At 39.2% G+C, this 18420-nt stretch overlaps 2 protein-coding genes across 3 annotated transcripts in view; one reads left to right on the top strand and one right to left on the bottom strand.

The window, feature by feature from the left end:
- polr1a (RNA polymerase I subunit A) overlaps positions 1-2271 on the bottom strand; it is a 33074-nt gene extending 30803 nt beyond the window's left edge. The window contains exon 1 of one of the 2 annotated variants that reach the window (XM_061048793.1): positions 2081-2271. In XM_061048793.1, coding sequence (XP_060904776.1) covers positions 2081-2157 — 77 coding nt within the window. In that variant the 5' untranslated portion in view covers positions 2158-2271. The remainder of the gene's footprint in view (positions 1-2080) is intronic. The other variant, XM_061048792.1, reaches the window with a different exon arrangement.
- Positions 2272-2484: 213 nt separating this feature from the next.
- On the top strand, positions 2485-13301 carry ptcd3 (pentatricopeptide repeat domain 3). Its single transcript, XM_061048791.1, has 23 exons — positions 2485-2606; positions 3109-3161; positions 4290-4329; positions 4422-4467; positions 4562-4630; positions 5004-5108; positions 5239-5362; positions 5460-5563; positions 5670-5831; positions 5949-6009; positions 7097-7179; positions 7775-7919; positions 8042-8092; positions 8199-8285; positions 8983-9011; positions 9129-9232; positions 9433-9511; positions 10801-10891; positions 11115-11200; positions 11328-11473; positions 11620-11661; positions 12135-12293; positions 13146-13301. The coding sequence occupies exons 1-23, from the start codon at positions 2518-2520 to the stop codon at positions 13189-13191; spliced, it is 2001 nt and encodes a 666-aa protein (XP_060904774.1). The 5' UTR covers positions 2485-2517; the 3' UTR covers positions 13192-13301.
- Positions 13302-18420: the final 5119 nt, after the last annotated feature.

Below are 18420 nucleotides of genomic sequence, written 5' to 3'. Positions count from 1 at the left end.
TAAGTAGTCATAACATACTAGTCATTACATACTAGTCATAACATACTAGTCATTACATACTAGTCATTACATACTAGTCATTATTTAAGTAGTCATTACATACTAGTCATTATTTAAGTAGTCATTACATACTAGTCATTACATACTAGTCATTATTTAAGTAGTCATTACATACTAGTCATTATTTAAGTAGTCATTACATACTAGTCATTACATACTAGTCATTATTTAAGTAGTCATTACATACTAGTCATTACATACTAGTCATTATTTAAGTAGTCATTACATACTAGTCATTATTTAAGTAGTCATTACATACTAGTCATTACATACTAGTCATAACATACTAGTCATTACATACTAGTCATTATTTAAGTAGTCATAACATACTAGTCATTATTTAAGTAGTCATTACATACTACTCATTATTTAAGTAGTCATTACATACTAGTCATAACATACTAGTCATAACATACTAGTCATTACATACTAGTCATTATTTAAGTAGTCATTACATACTAGTCATTACATACTAGTCATTATTTAAGTAGTCATTACATACTAGTCATTACATACTAGTCATTACATACTAGTCATTATTTAAGTAGTCATTACATACTAGTCATAACATACTAGTCATTACATACTAGTCATTATTTAAGTAGTCATTACATACTAGTCATAATTTAAGTAGTCATTACATACTAGTCATAACATACTAGTCATTACATACTAGTCATTATTTAAGTAGTCATTACATACTAGTCATTATTTAAGTAGTCATTACATACTAGTCATAACATACTAGTCATTATTTAAGTAGTCATTACATACTAGTCATAACATACTAGTCATTACATACTAGTCATTATTTAAGTAGTCATTACATACTAGTCATAACATACTAGTCATTATTTAAGTAGTCATTACATACTAGTCATAACATACTAGTCATTACATACTAGTCATTATTTAAGTAGTCATTACATACTAGTCATTACATACTAGTCATTATTTAAGTAGTCATTACATACTAGTCATTACATACTAGTCATAACATACTAGTCATTACATACTAGTCATTATTTAAGTAGTCATTACATACTAGTCATAACATACTAGTCATTATTTAAGTAGTCATAACATACTAGTCATAACATACTAGTCATTATTTAAGTAGTCATTACATACTAGTCATTATTTAAGTAGTCATTAAATACTAGTCATAACATACTAGTCATTATTTAAGTAGTCATTACATACTAGTCATTATTTAAGTAGTCATAACATACTAGTCATTACATACTAGTCATAACATACTAGTCATAACATACTAGTCATTATTTAAGTAGTCATTACATACTAGTCATTACATACTAGTCATAACATACTAGTCATAACATACTAGTCATTATTTAAGTAGTCATAACATACTAGTCATTACATACTAGTCATAACATACTAGTCATTACATACTAGTCATAACATACTAGTCATTATTTAAGTAGTCATAACATACTAGTCATAACATACTAGTCATTATTTAAGTAGTCATAACATACTAGTCATAACATACTAGTCATTATTTAAGTAGTCATAACATACTAGTCATAACATACTAGTCATTATTTAAGTAGTCATAACATACTAGTCATAACATACTAGTCATTATTTAAGTAGTCATTTTTACATCAAGTGAAGCGAATTGCTCGTAGATTTACATCATGAGAGTTTTGTTCAGTATTTCAAATTATGCAAATGTTATCTTTATGGCTCTGGTGTCAGACAAGTGAGCATCCCAGATCCTTAGTGAAATACTTTTTATTATATCTAAGGATATGTCTCCTTGTTTTGCCAAGTTAACTCTTTGGATTGTAAAGCTTGACTAGAATAAACAGTAAAGATTGTTTACTGATTGTAAAGTCAATCATGGTTCAGCAACACATGAGATATTATTGTGTACAGACACTCCGAGTAAAACTATAAGGAGTTAGTTACAGTAAACAGCAATGGTAGGCAGCTTGTTTATAACTCGTGCTTAGCATTTGAGGCGAAAGCTAACAAGACATTTCTCTCTCACCTTATCTCTTCAGCAGAGTACATGCCAAACGACATGCCCTCCAAATGCCGCCATGGCACATCTTTTCCAAACAACATGTTGGAGGATTATGAAGGCTTGTTTACAATGTTTATCTTAATAAATTCATGGCGTTAAAGTTGAACCACATGCACACCGAAGTTGCTCCTGTGTCACACGTGGGACCATCAAATCATGTTCAGGAGTACAGGGGGGGGGGGGGTCAAAAATAACGATGGGTAGATATTTAAAAAACAAAAACTACATAAATGTCATATATTTAAAATAAATGTTTTTGAATGTGATATGTTTATGCTGTAAAGCGTGATTAAAGTGTTGTATTTCTTAAAAAAGCAAAAAATATATATATATTATATTTCTCCCCCTGTTTTCTGTACGCTAATGGTTTCTCCCTCCCATGAGCCTCAGTGTTCAACAACATGGCGTCCTCCGGTAGGCACGTAGGGCATTATATCCAAAGAAACAGCCGATTTTTGCTCAATAACCTGGACCAGTTGTGGGTTAACAGGTAAGACATGTTGAAGACACGTGTGTTTTTTTACACCTGCGTATTATTATGTCCGCTTTTATGTTGTTTTTATATAGGCATGAGTCTTAGAGCTGCAGGTAGCATCATTTGACAGGAGGTCATGTAAACCCAAAGTTATCCTTCCACACAATGTGACGCTGTAATGTGATACTATGTGTGATACTGAGACAGACTACAAACATGTTAAGTCATAAATAGGCCTGTAATGTGGAGATTTACGTTGTCGTATTCATTTACTTTCTTCCTTTTTTACTGCTAGTGACAACACAGAATAACACAGCAGTATAACACCATGTGTTGTTGAAGCTGCAGCAATAACTAGAAATCAAATTACATTTCTAGGACAAAAAAGAAGAAATCGCACACTTGAGGCTAAAAGATACTAAATGAAAATTGGCAGCAGTAAGTTGCAGACAGTAAAGCTATACTGTTGGTTTAATTGAGCTGTACTAATAACATCACATAACATCTTTATTTCCAGGACTTTTGGTTGGACTTCAGCTCTGCGACAACACGCTGCAGAAACTATTACAGGTAATTATGTAGTAGACACTTTAAGTAGGAGGGAAGCCCGAGCACAGTGATAAAACTAACAGTATCCAGTTGTTCAAAGAAGAAATTTGAACCTTCTTCGCCTTTAAAATAAAAGTATTTGACCCAAATAAAAGTATTGAAAGGTCGACAAGCAGATTTAAAGTTGTATTTCTTAGCATAAACAACCGGATCCTTTAGGTCAGTGATGTCAAAGCCAACCACCAGCTCCTTTATCAATAACTAAAACCCACATTTCTGATCATTTTCAACAAATCACAGTAGTTTAATGATAAATTGTGCAGTTTGGACCTCAGACATTACGAAACATGTGACACAACACAGAAACAGTTTTATAAGCCCCTTATTAACTTCTTGTCACCATTTTCTTCAAGGCACACATTCACGACCTACTAATACCAGTACACGACCCACTTTTGGGTCCCGACCCACCACTTGAGAACCACTGCTTTAGATGATTTGATTTATTTTGGCATCTTTGGAAATCTGATTACTTTTAGGGGGAAACTATCCCCCTGCTGTTAGATACTTAAAACTGCAGATGTGTTTGACATCAGATGCAACATGTCATCTCAAATGTACAGTATGCGAGGGTTAAAGGTCAAATATTCTGCTCCCCAAAACATGTCTGTTTGGTCTCTTGTTCTAAATCCACTCTGATCCTGTATTTGATCTATAAACCCCTCTATTTCAGCCCTGCTCAGAACAGGCTGTTTCTGTGTCTGTAGCTTTAAATGTAAATGAGCTGTGTCTGACCACGCCCCCTCTCTGGAAGGGCTTTGCTGGCTCAGGCTTTCTCGCTCCATGTCCTATTGTTTACGGTTAGAAGGCAGACTCAGAGGGCAGAACAAACACCTAGCTGTGGGAGTGTCACCCACCTGGGGAAGGGGTTACTGCCCTTTGTGATGTCATGAAGGGGAAATCTCCAAACAGCCTGACTGAGAATATATTTTCTGAAAAGTGGAGCAGACAAAAGACGGAGAGGATGGACTTTTCTCATAATTGAGATTAGGGACACATATTAATGTTAGAAACACATTGTGAAGTGTATTTTGCATAATATGTTACCTTTAATCTTATATTCACACTTTCTTTCTCTAAATTTTATAGAATCCACAGACACTATTGTCATCCCCAGGAAGAAAACATGGTAGGTATACATTAGCACTGTGCATGCAAAACTTTGATTAAGTTGATGAAGTTTGCATAAAAGAGACAGTAAAATGATTTCCTCTTGAACAGGAGCAAGGAGGCAGTGCTGGAGGCTCTGACTGCAACTGTCAGCAGGGTGAGAGCTTCTTCACATCTTTTCATCTCATCATCAGTTTAAATTTGGATTTGTCGGTGCAGATGTGCCTCCATCTTTTCTTTTGTCATTCCAGGATCCAACAGCCTACTCCTATCAGTTCCAGGATGATCCTTACCTCACTCCCAGGACCGCCCCGGAGTTTGTAAGAAGAGAACAATTAAAACATAACCCTTAGCTGCTTATCTATTCATTCATTCTGTTCACTATTTCTACCCTGAAACTAAACATGTCTGTTATTCACCATGTCAAAGGACGCACATGTCATGTAGTCAGTATCAGCCAATAAAAGGCTCAAATTCAATTGTTCCAAGGAATATTTCTGCCAACATGACACTGCTGATTTGAAGATGTTTTAATTTATGCTCACTCTGTTTGCTGATGGCAAATAGTTGTGTGCTTTGTGTGGCCCTTTGTTTTGTATTGTTCAAAACAGTGTTAGTTTATAGTTATGTTAGTGTTTGCTTCTCTGTGGGATAACTCATAACTGACACATTATTGTTTCTCCCATATTTCAGAGGCTGTACACTCTCGCTCAGGAGTCCGGCAGATCTGCAGCCAAGTACTTTGTCGACAGTAATCCCAAGTTCTTCACCAAAGACTTTGCAGAACCACATATACCAGTAAGAAAACCCACACACAAAATATACTGAGCAAGGCTGTATAGGAATCTGCAGAATATACAGTCATGTTGAAATCAATTGCAGCTTTATTCTTCTTGCAAACCAAACTTTTCATTGCACGTGATTGTAGTGTCTGATGCCAGAGACTGTGTCACTGCGTCTGGAGGAAGTGAGTGAGGAAGCTCTGAAGGAACGAATCAACCTGAGGAAAGTTAAGGCTGCTGTGGACATGTACGATCAAATCCTGCAAGCTGGTGAGAGCTCACACACAAACAAGCACAAGGATCGTAGTTCAGGACTTTTCTCTGATCCTGCTTCATCAGTCGAGTCTCTTTTGTTAAATTTCTTCAGGCGTGTCGGTGTCCATGGAAACGACCCATGACCTGTTAGACCTGATCTGTCTCTACTGTGACAAAGATCCTGTCGAGGACGAAGGACCAGAGACGGAGGACGTGGTGAGTCACACAAAAGAGGGCTGCAGGTAGACCTTCATCATCTATCAGCTTTAACATATGCCCGTGTGTTTTTTTTAACTTTTTATGTCTTTGTGTGTTTTTTTAGGAGGGGGCAGAGGACGCTAAGAGAAAAAAAGGCGTGGCCCGTCGAGCGTCAAACATCCTGAAGTCAATCTGGAGAGAAAACAACAATGCAGAGAGACTCTTTAACCTTCTGCCAGAGAGAGACACACAGTGTTACTCTGCTCTGATCAGAGGCATGGTGAAGGTACGAATGATGCAGCACAACAGCTGGATGCTTTTTGCATTGTTTATGAATTGCAGCAAAAAAAAGATGTGTCCTTCGTTTGACCATTTATTCACACCTTTGTTTGTCTCTCCTCAGCATGGAGCCTACACAAAGGCCTTCAGTACATACACAGACCTGCTGAACAACAGACTCACAGGTGAGGTCAAACACACAACTGGGAAAAATAAATAGCTCATTAGTTATAGGATGCAGACCCTATTTCACAAGTTATAGTAATAATAAAGAATAATAATGAATGCAATCATTATTAATGTCTTTGGCTCCTAAGTCTCAGATCTCCTCAAAACATGTCTGTGAAGTTTCTTCTTATAAATCTACTCTGATCCTGTATTTGATCATTCCTATACACCCCTCTATTTCAGGCTGTTTCTGTGTCTGTACCTTTAAATGTAAATGATCTGTGTCTGACCACGCCCCTCTCTGAAAAAGTATGCGACTTGGGCTTTCTTGCTCCATGCTCAATTGTTTATGTTGGAAAGGTAGACTCAGAGGGCAGAACAAACACCTAGCTGTGGGAGTGTCACCCACCTGGGGGAGGGGTTACTGCCCCTTTGTGATGTCATCAAGGGAAAATCTGCAAAACGGCCTGATTGAGCACACATTTTCTGAAAAGTGGAGCAGGCAAAAGACGGAGAGGATAGACTTTTCTCATAATTGGAGGTTTGTAGACAGACTAGGGACACATATTAGTGTTTAAACCATTGGTAAAGTGCATTTTGCATAATATGTGACCTTTAAGGGATTAAGAAGATTAATATGCATATACAAGACTTATTTCTAAAATGAGCACCCAGCTGCAGCTTTAACTTCTGTACAAGTTGCTGAATATGAAACTCAATCACATCACCCTGAGACGGGGTACTAGAAGGCAGGATTAGTGGCTTTTCCTTTGATTTAGTAATCATCATGAGCTTCATTTGATCAGGATTCAAAATTAATTTTAAGTCACAAATACTGTGCTGTACAGAATCAAAAGACAGAAAGACTGATGCTGTGCCGAAGCAGAGCAGTAAATCATTTTATTTTACATTTTATGAACATTGTGTCTTTAGTGATTTAACTTTTATGTTGCTCTCAAACTCATTGTTAACTTTATATTATCACAAGAGGTTGCCAGAGTGTAACAACCCGTCTTTATACAACTGGCTCTTTAAGCATTCTTGTTGATATGTGTGTGAGTGTAGTGGGAGCCAATGACTTATCAGCCCTCTTTCTCTCTGCAGCCGACGTCCACATCTTCAACGCCCTGATCTCAGCAGCTCCAGAGGTCCGAGATAAATACAACGAGAGATGGGATGTCGTCATTGTAAGCCCGTTTTCAGTGTTTCGCTCATTGTACTTTAGATCAGTTCTGAAGAACGTAGTGATTCATTTAATCATAACAAGAAACCTTTTCATGTTTTCAGGAATGAGTTATCGATGCTGTACAATGTTTGATTTTAAAATGTCATATTTTAACTTCAGTATCCTTCTTTTCATGTTTATGGGCCCCAATATGCACAAAATAAAATAGAAGAGTTCATCACACAATGAATACAGAACTGAACAGACTGTTAAAGAAATGATTTGATTATTGTAGAACACTTTGGGGTTTTATCTATGTTGGTAAAAAATGTGAAAAAGACGGCTGATGAGCCATGAGGACAGCATTATGAATGATTGTTACTTTTTTATTTGATTGAATATATAAATCAGTATTGATTTATTAAATAATTGATTTAATAAAACCTTAATATCATTAAGGTCACAGCTGCGTCTTTAGCTTTTTCTTGAAGGTGCAAAGGGACTCGATCAGAGTTTGATAGTTCCTTCCACCACTGGGGGGCGACAGAGGAAAATAGTTTTTCATTAAAAAGTTATAAATGTTGGTTGGTTGACTGTGCTTCTTTCTTCTTCTGCAGGAGCTCTTGAACCAGATGAGTCAACAGAAAGTTCAGCCCAACCTGCTGACCTTCAACAGTGTTCTCAAAGCTCTGAGACGATGTGGCTTTTTGGCCAAAACACAATCAATACACACTCTAAATGAGATGAAAGCTTTGGGCATAGGTGAAACACACACACACACATCTTCACACACATGACTGTTGACATTGACTGACACGACTGTCAGTTTGTGGATGATGATATTGTTCTGTTTAAAACCCCTGGGTCTGTTTTTGTGTCTTCAGCCCCCAGCCTGGCCTCCTTTGACCACATCCTTGCAGTCTTTTTCAAAGGAGGTACACATCCTTTTGGTGTCATATCACATTAGATCAGTACAGGTGTGGTGTTTGCTGCTGTTGTTTGTGTACGGAGCTGTGTTAAGTGGTTTTCTTTTCGCTCTAGCCTCTCGCCCGGCCAACAGTGACATTTTCCAGGAAGTGATGTCAGAGCTGGCAGGAACCAGCTTCACCTGCCGGGACCCTGATGACGGTATGTTGTGCTTTATGTGTTTTACAGTGCCACGAATATGTTTGCTGATATGAAAACTGAACAAGTCAAGCAGAAAACAGTGCGTGGTGTGATGTAGTAATGCTGTTATCTCATTGTTTGGCTCCCACTACAACTTTTAGAAAACTTTTAGAAAGCTCTTAGGGCGCTCTCACACTAGGTCCAGTTATCCTGTAAATTGCTGCAGCACAATGTGCCCCAGATTGTTTTCTCTAACCACGTAGAACAACGCAGAGAACATGACTGCAACTTTACTAACTTTGTGGCTTATTTTTAGTCATTTTGTCAGAGACGACCCTCTTATTTTTTTACAATCCTGGATTTCTTGACTATGCAAAACAGGGATCGATTATACGTCATGTCCTGGTTGCATTCCCCTGCATGTGCTCGTGAATGAGCAACTGTATCGTGCCGAAGCAAACCTCTTCCAAATGGCAATGGCCAAGGAAACACTCACATAGTCATACAAGCTGGACTTTGGGGCTCTAACGTGCTTGAGCAGGGTACCATCCACATTAGTCTTTTTAAAAGGGTCTTTTTAAATTCATTATATAATATCAATAAAAAGACACTTTTCACTTGTTAAATCAGTACTATTATTATTATTATTATCAGAATAACAAAGTGATCCAATGAGATTTGGCTTTTAACACTGACTTTGTCTTTTTTTTCCTTCTAGCTCATTTCTTCTCAAATGCAATGAGAACAGTAAGTGTTTTTAGAGACTTGTTTGCTATAAATATTTATCACAGATAATTGTATTTAGAATGTTTCATAGTGAATTTGGAGCAGGTTTACATATGTTTTTCTCTCTTCCTGTTACAGTGTGTGGAAATCAAAGATCTGGAGCTGGCTTATAAGATCCAGAGTCTGCTGGAAGTGGGTGAGAACTGGAGGCTTTTGCGAGATCCCTACAGAAGTTATTTCTAGTAAGTACAGACATAACGCAAGGTAAAAACACATGCGAGGTGGCTGATAACAATTCTGAAATCATGGGGGAATGTTGAGCGTTTGTTGATGAGCCTCAACTTGAACTGACTTCTGAAATCTGGTGCTTTGATTTGGTTATGTGGATGAAATACAACATGTTTTGCTCTTTGTAACTGGAGTTATTCGCTCTCCTCCACAGTGGTAGCTTCTTCAGTCTGCTGTGTATGATGGAGCACATTGACGTGGTGATGAAGTGGTACAGACGGCTCGTTCCCTCGGTCAGTACTGTCTGATATCATAAATCAATAAAGCTAGTACTTAGACATCTTCTAATAATGAAGCAATAACAGACATTGTAGAAAAGTGAAGTGTCTATTCATCGATATAAGAAGTGAACATAGCAACCTCTTACTGTTAAAGTTTGGCTTAATGGCCATCGACTTCTTGTTTTGTTCTTTCTCTATGGACCAACAAATCTTTTAAACAAGCAGGTGATAGAGATGGAGGGGAGTGAGGTATTTGAAAATGCTAAGGGCTAGCTTGGTTAGCAAAGTGCATACCTAAAAGAGTCATCATCAAAAAGTGTCTTTCTGTACAGCTCTCAACACTAAACAAGGTATTTTTCAGGTCACCATGGTGGAGACCTTTCCATCACACTGAAGTTACACCCTCACGCACACCTTTGCTTTACGCTCTGTAACATCATGTTGTAATAAAGAACGCTTCATCGAGGGTCATTTTCTGGTAGACAGATATTCCCTTACAGGGCCTTCACACTTACAGAAAACTCCTGAAAAACTCCTGATTGGAGCAGTATGTGTGAACGCAAACAGCCAAATTTTTCACCTGGACGTCACCCGGAGTATCTCCTGTCGACCCCCTAGTATTTTTTACGCAGCAAGTCTGAGTGAGCTGATGTGAGAACTCAGCAGGATATTATCCAGGGAATTCACCTCGAGCCACATGGCCGTTTTGGACACCCCTCGGTTTTCCAGATACAAGACCAGTTATCAGGGCAAGCCCACAGGTGTTGCAGTGATGGAAGTAAACTGGTTCAGATAGAACTGATTCTACCAGACCTCAAAAACTTCTGCATTTTTCAATTAGATGGAGAGAGGTTAGAATGCAGAAAGGTTTCAAGACCAATGCAGAGCTGGCTAAACACTGAAGATTCAGCATCGGCAACATGGCAACCTGCGTGCACATCAACTCTAGGGAGGAGGGGGCAGGGGCAGACAGCTCTTTCCAATGTCTTGAATTTGGACTGCAGTACCCATTTTAAACACTAGGTGTCAGAGTTACATATTGCTCCTTTAATTTAGCTCTTTAAAAGAAAAAAAAAAAAAAAAAAAAAAATATATATATATATATATATATATATATAATTTAGCTCTTGGACTGTAATTATTTTTCACGATGATTCTCTTAGTTCCCTTGCAATAGATTGCACAATCTTGCTCTAACATTTTCGATTGATTTTTCAGTCAATAATTCTCCCCAAATGATGGTGAACTTTAAATTTCTAACAAAAAAAATGTCATTTTCCTTTTACGTCCTGTGTTTGTAGGTGTATTACCCGAACACTCAGGGACTTAGGGACTTGATGCAGGCTCTGGACACTGACGGCCGTCTGGACTTGCTGCCTGTTATATGGAAAGGTGAGTTTATAGATAGTGTGATAAGAATCTAATGACAGCAGTACATGTCCTGTGTGGTGAATCACAATCAATACAAAATCTAGATCAACTCTGAAAAAAAAATGCAACATAAGCGACAGTATATCTCATAATGATTACACTGGGAAAATGTCAGAGCTTTTTCCTCAAACACAGACACTAAAGAGTGTTGTACTTTCCCCCCCCCTCCCCCCTGTTTTTGCAGATATCTGCTCTCTGGGTCATGATAATAAATCTGATCTTGTGGAGGAGCTGCTCAACCTGATGGCCAGAGACACACACAGTCCTGAGGTGAGTAAAGACTGTGCATGATGATTGCAATCACAATCCTCAGGGAACTTCATCAGCTCACAGCCATTTGGAGATGGTAAAGCATAGATGGAGTTTACAGTATATGTGTGTTTGTGTGCGTCTGCAGGTTCAGGAGTCTTTTGCAGCATGTGCTCTGGATGTAAAAAGTGTGTTTGCTGGAGATAGAGGAAACAAAAGCCTGGAGTGGAGCTCCTCCTCTCTCTCAAACATCACCTCCCTGCTGCTGCGAGCCAACAAGACCCAACAGGCCTGGTACGAGAGACAGTCCTACATCTGTGTGTCTGCCAGTCCATTAACAGGAGAGCTTTTACTGCAGTCCGACTCCACGAGTGCTCACTGCCAAATGACGTTAAAATGTAATGCATCTGAATTCTCCTCCTCTCTGTTTTGTTCTGCAGGGAGATGCTGCAGCTCTTCAAATCCAAGAACAGAGTTCCAGCGTAAGTCTGCCCAACCTACAAACAAAAGAAATTGATCAGTTTCCTGGATTCAATATTTAACATTTATCACATTATAGGACTTAAAGTGACTAAGGAGCTCTGCTTTTTGACATGTTAACAATTTAACACACAAAGGAAACACACCTTATCCAAATATCACTTAAAGTGGACACCATCTGGAGGAATATCCCATGACCTAGATTCTCTAACTGGTTATTACAGTAGTAAAAGTTAAATTGTTGATGTTTTTTTGGCTCCAGCTATTCCAACCTGTCCTGACAAGAGTCTTCAAAACTTAACAGTTATCATGTCCCTGGTGCTAGAAAATAAAAACACATTCGGTCACATTTTCACAAATGGGACGGTGCCTCTTGATTCTATAGTTGCAGCAGAATGAATCTTAAATTCAGCATGAATGCTCATTTTAATCAAGCTGACTGTAACTGTGTGTTTCCTGATGTTTGATTCTTCAGAACGGGCCTGTTGGAGGAATTCCTGTCAGCGTGTCACAGTGAGGGCTCCACAAAGAGGGCCGTGGCGCTGGTTCAGCTGTCTGCAGCCTTCTGTCTGTCTGCAACACCCACACTCGCAAAGCGAACACTGTCTGAGTTTGATCTGACGGAGGAACAAAGGTGAGAAGCTGAGAATGATCTAAGGAGAGCATGGGACATGTTTTGAGGTGGGACAATCATTTACCATCATGTCGTCTTGGAGAAAAACCTCCGACCCAGACCCCAGGTTGGGAACCAGTGGACTAGAACATTGATAGAACATCATCATTAAGAGATGGCAGGAAACATAACAAACTATACCCCCAATTTCCACATACTCCATCAGTGCCAGCATGTGTCAAGCTGGACAGAAAAGAACAAACTGGACAAGAAGTCAGACAAGGAAACGCACAGAGCGTCCTGTCAATTTCAAAATAAAACACAGTACACAGACTCACGATCGTACTTTCCATCCCTTTATGCACCAAATGAACAACAAATCATCCTCAGAAAGACAAAGCAACATGTTGTTTGCAATTTACTGTTTGGTGTGGCACGTGAAAATTGATGGTAGTGAAAATGGGAGGGATTGACCGGCATTCAGTAAAAAAAATCTTTTATTCTGGGCATGAAAAGGACAAACAAAAGAACTGACCCTTAAGCCTTGGAGCAGTGTAAGCACACTGCAAAAAGCTCTGAGGCACTCCTCAGGACTCAGCAGAATCCCATCTTTGGAGATAACAGATTAACAGTTTACCAAAGGAGAAAAGAAAATGAAGGTGAGCCGTTTTATTTGGAGCTTGAAAATAAGTTTTATTACAGCTCCTCGTAGTGTCCTGTCCTTTTTAAACACAGAGAAAAGACTCAAGTGATTAGGATGTTTAGTTTTTAGTCAATTACCCTGCTGAGATCTGAGGAAAGGTTCAAGTGCGATTTTTGTTTAAGGCAATGTGTCAGGTATATTAACCGCTTACTCTTTTCTGTTCCTTGTAGAGCCATACTTTTGGACCTGGAGTCTGCAGGAGAGTCCTCAGAGTGAAGGAGGAGATAGTTAAAGCGCTGTGATACCAATCCATGATGCATGAGTAGAAAGTGTACTGTGTCTGTGTAATAAACATGTTTGTCACATAAATAAAATCTTAACCTCTCCTTCTCATGCTTTGTGTTGTGTGTAAGCCAGAGGGTGCTCTTTCTCTGTGTTGTGGGAATAGTTCAATTGAGCACTAATTATACTACGATATGTCAGAAGTTAATGTTTACTTTCTTCTATTTATACACCACATGATTATGTCAGATCTCCTTTTGTGGAAACCAAGCTGTTCATAACCACAATGAAGCCCAAAACCACACAAAAAAGAGAAGTGCATCATAAAACCCATAAAAACCTGATAATTGCTGCATGAATGAAATGTACCATCATAACCACAAAGGTGTTTATGGTCATGAAGTATTGTCTGCAAGAACATGAAGCTTGTGGCTTAGGAGACGCAAATACATGTTTTTCTAGGTGATAAGGTCCGACTGATAAGCTACTTCCTGCACGTATTTCCCTGTTAATCGTCTTGAGTCCTTAGTTTCATATTGTTTACAGAGCTAGCAGCTACAGAAGAAACAAAGGTACACACATGGTGTTATTTGTTATTATATTATGTGTGCTTTTGCAGAACTGGGATTTTATGGTCAGCATGTCTGGTCAAAGTGGGGTGCCTGAGATCTGGAAAAATGTTTCATTAGGATACATAATGAGTCATTGCATAAATTTAATGACATTTTTATACAAAAGTCCCACTTAGGTCAATGCATAAAGAGGAAATGTGTTCATAATCAGAGTTCTTATGAAGGTCCAGCCAAATGACCATGGTCCACTTCTAAATGTTTCTGATTTGTATTTTGTCACACACAGTGTATGAATATTACAGTGCTATCTCTATATTTCAACATCATTCTAATAAACAGTTAAATCTGTAGAAATATGATTGATCTCCAACATCTATGGTTGTAACTTTTTGTTCCTATTTCCTGTCTGTTGTTTTCATCTGCTGCGCCCGTGTGAGATAGTGCAAACCTGCACAGGTGAGCGTCTACATCACCATGTTTCTGCTCCTCAACCAATCATCAGCTGAGCTGCAGACACGACCAAATAAGGTCAAATGGGCCAACATGAGCAGGGTTGGGGGGGGGGGCTTTTAGATGGGTGTGGTCTATAGAGGGAGTGCATTGTTTTCTGAAGGACCTGCCTGAGGACACTCACACCGACACACAAATTTATACAAACGTGTCGCCTTTCCTACTTAACGCACACACTTACTGCTGAGCTTTAAGCCTTTGCACACCTTTCCTCATACACCCATAGACCCATTACATGCAGCAACTCAGAAAGTAAGGTTTTCTTATGAACTTCATGAATGTCATTCTTTTATAATAAGGATGACAGTATCTAAATCTGTTGTAGTACTCAGATTTTTATAAACAAAGACATGGCTTTCTAATAGACAGTGTGATTTGGGAGATGATATGCAGCCTTCACTCTGATGATAAATGCCACAGATATTGTTCAGGATTTCAAAACGCCCTGAATGTAGAGTTATGTGAGGAGTGTGAGGTGATCTATAACAATGAGGGAGCTTGATTTGCCTGGATGAAAGGCAAAGACGTCACTTGTGTTCTGAAAGACTGCAAAAAACATCAACAGTGGAGGACAAGCATTCCTTTCTCCCACTCCTCTCTCCAACATGAATGTGCTGTACCGGAGTGGAGGTCAAACCTGTTCACAAACACAGGATGTGATGGTACATCCTCGAACGCCTTTAATAGTTCTGACTCGTTTCTTTCAATGTCTTACTTGGCATAAGGTTAGTATGCTGGATTTTTATGGTAAGATATTTTTCTCTCTGCAGTGAAAAAACGACTTCCTCCAGAGGAAATGGAGGGAGGATGAGGTAAGACGATAAACAAGTGCCAGTGGTAGGAGGTGGGAGGAATGTGGGGCATTAATGAAACTGTTAACTTTAGAACTGCTTAGCTCTCACAATTTCAACAGAGGTCTCTGAGGACAAAAAGATAACCCAGGACAAGCAGAGGATATCTATCCACAGCAATATTTCAGGGTGATGGACAGCTAGCTATCGCAGTCAGCACTGCCAATCCCACACACTGGAAAGATCAAATTCTTGTGCTTTGGGTCAAGTCACTCATAATTTCTAACTGGAGCTTTCAGTCCAACTAACCGCTTTCAAAAGCAGAGTCAGTAAGCAGGGGCGTGTCCAGAAGGGCAGCCAGAGGTGGTATGTGCCCCCCTTCTGATTTGCCACCCCATGTGCCACCCCAAAATCTAAATCTATGATTAGAAAATTTCCTAATAAGATGTAAGTACATATGAACTATTCTGGCTGTTTTCAACTGGCTAATGGTAGTTCTTTCAGTTGTAAATAAATACTTTGCTCTGCTCAAGGACACCTTGTGCACACTGTCTAACTTGCAATGGATTTAAATGCCAATAAATGTATTTTTGCATGTAAGACAGCTCACAAGAGTTTGCATGTTACTGTTTGCATGTTTGCAAGTACTTTAAATTTTGACCTTGGACATCTTTGTTTTTGAGTCCCTAAAAAATCAAGCTAAGAAGATTTGTATCCTAATTGTGTTACATACTAGTACACATCATTAGTGGGGATAGAAAGGGTGAAAAACTTAAATTAATTTGCATTTCCACAAACATCATGCCACCATTGCATAAGTCAGTGCCCCCTGGTGGGCCACTCCAGTTCATTTGTCATTTCCAGACGGGACTACTGCAACAGTCTTATCTACGGTTCATCATCCAAAACACCCAAGAAACTACAATATACCCAGAATTCTGCTGCTCGTCTTCTCACACACTCCCTCACCCGAGATCACCCCATTCCCTAGCATATCCACTTTAAAGTCCTTATTATCACCTATAAAGCCCTCCATAACCTGGCTCCCCCCTACCTGTCTCAGCTCCACCACCGGAACACTCCCACTGCCCCCCCTCATTTCTGCAGGACTAACCATCAGTCCTGGGGGGGGAACCTTCTCCAATTCCTGCTCCAACCTAATAATTAAAAAAGTCTGGACGCCCCCCTGACAGTGAGTTAACACCAAAAAACTGTATGTTACCTTCCCCAATGACAGAAGCTGTGGAAGTGGAGTTGTGTCATTTGGAGTAAATACAACTTGGAAATTGTCATCATGGATCATAAAAGAGCGTGACTAATTATTGTGTGATGTTGCAGAATAATTAACCCATTTCAAACACATATGCTGTTCCAAAGAATTATAAAATGTGTCAGTGCTCTGTTCTGTTTGCTTGTGTGTGTGTGTGTGTGTGTGTGTGTGTGTGTGTGTGTGTGTGTGTGTGTGTGTGTGTGTGTGTGTGTGTGTGTGAGTCATACAAACATGTGTTTAAAACATTCACCGCATCCTGCTAAATGCACAATGGTCAGTCTTTCACTGTGTGTCGGTCTCACTCTCTCAGTCTGTCCTGTCCATGTCTCTCTCTCTCTCTATCTCTCTCTCTCTCTCTCTCACACACACACACACACACACACACACACACACACACACACACACACACACACACACACACACACACACACACACACATTACTGAGAAGGAGAGAGGGGAGCCAACAATGGTGAATTGAAGTCAACTGAGGAGTTTATTGGGCTTGTTGACACATCAGTGTTATCACATGAGCCAGTCAGCTTCCAGGCCTGCATGGTTCCAGAAATCCAAGGTCCTTCTGTTTCTGTGTTCACATGGGATCACAAATCATCAACTAAAGCTTTTTTTTTTTCACTTTTACATTTGACTTAGTTATTCAATTATTTGTTTGTTGTTCCTGGTTTGAATCCCCATGTGACAGGAGTTAGCGTGCATGTTCTCCCTGTGCATGCGTGGGTTCTCTCCGGGTACTCCATCTTAATCCCAAGGTTCAAAGACATGCTCGTTAGGTTAACTGGTGACTCTTAATTGACCGTAGGTGTGAATGTAAGTGTGACTGGTTGCCTTTTGCTGTATCATCTGGGATGATGCAATTTGGGGTTAAGTGTCTTTTCCAAGGAGACATTGGACTTGTTGGCTGCAGGTGCTAGGGATTGAACTCCTGAGCTTCCGGTTGAGAGACGACCGACCACTGTGGCTCAGTGTGTTACAATTATTACAAGGCCTTTTAAGAGACGTTGATTTGGTCATAAGCGTAGGTTACATGTTTCTATTTATGCTCCTTATATGTAATGATAACACTCTTTTATTCCCAGAAACATCACAGCTGATGACTAATGTTACAATTTCAGTATTGTGAAAAGTAAAAAAAATCAGAAGACATTGAACAAGTTGGTGCAAGACACAACCGCTAAATGAGAAACCTGGTGCTGTGTGTCTGAAAAAGTGGGTGTCAAACAGAGAAGTCAAGGCCTTCTGGAAAGATTTGTTTCCTGGGTTTCTGCCACAGAGAAGGAATTTATCCGGACAAGATTCAGCACATCACCCTAGAGAAAGAGGGATATGTAAAAGAGATGAGTGAGAAAAAGGGGGGAAGAATGGGAAGGAAAAGTCTGAGAAGAGGAGGAATGAGACGAGGAGGAGGGACACAGGAGGAATTCCTGCATGTAGAGACTGGTAGCAGAGCTCTGACAGCTCATGCACAGTCACACTCACTGATAAAGCACGTTTTCACAATAGTAAACGTTTTCATATGAACAGGTTATATAGACGGATGGTTTCCATAGTTAGATCATCAGAAGTGTGTTTTGGCTTCAGTCCATCCATAAGTAACAATATGACAGATGAAGGAGTATGTCATGTATTCAGATGTTCTGTCTTCTAATCTAATGTAAAGACCAAATGGAGGATACTGGGATTAAATACTGTCAAAATGGGAGTCTGTCTGTGGTCTAATTTTGGTAAATTTAGGGGGCTTTGGTATTCAAAGATTTGGAAAAGCTGATATATAGAATTGAGTCACTAAAGCGTACACAGTATGTCAGCAGATCATGACGAGGTTGACTTCTCACATCTGATCATCTATGTGATCTAAGCCTACAACTATGTGCTGAACTGCTTATTTGCCACGATTGTTCTATATTTATCTATATTTATTTTTACTAATACCGCAATTGTTTAAAAAAAAAAATGGAGTCATGTGTCTTCAAACTGCATCCCCTCTTTTTTATTTAGGCTATGTATAAGGCAGGACCTTGGCCAGGAAGTAGCCATATAGGCTAGACGAAAATATAGACATTT

The sequence above is a fragment of the Labrus mixtus genome, chromosome 10 (assembly GCF_963584025.1).
Source record: "Labrus mixtus chromosome 10, fLabMix1.1, whole genome shotgun sequence".
Classification (NCBI taxonomy): domain Eukaryota; kingdom Metazoa; phylum Chordata; class Actinopteri; order Labriformes; family Labridae; genus Labrus; species Labrus mixtus.
This window is presented reverse-complemented; position numbering and strand designations above follow the sequence as displayed.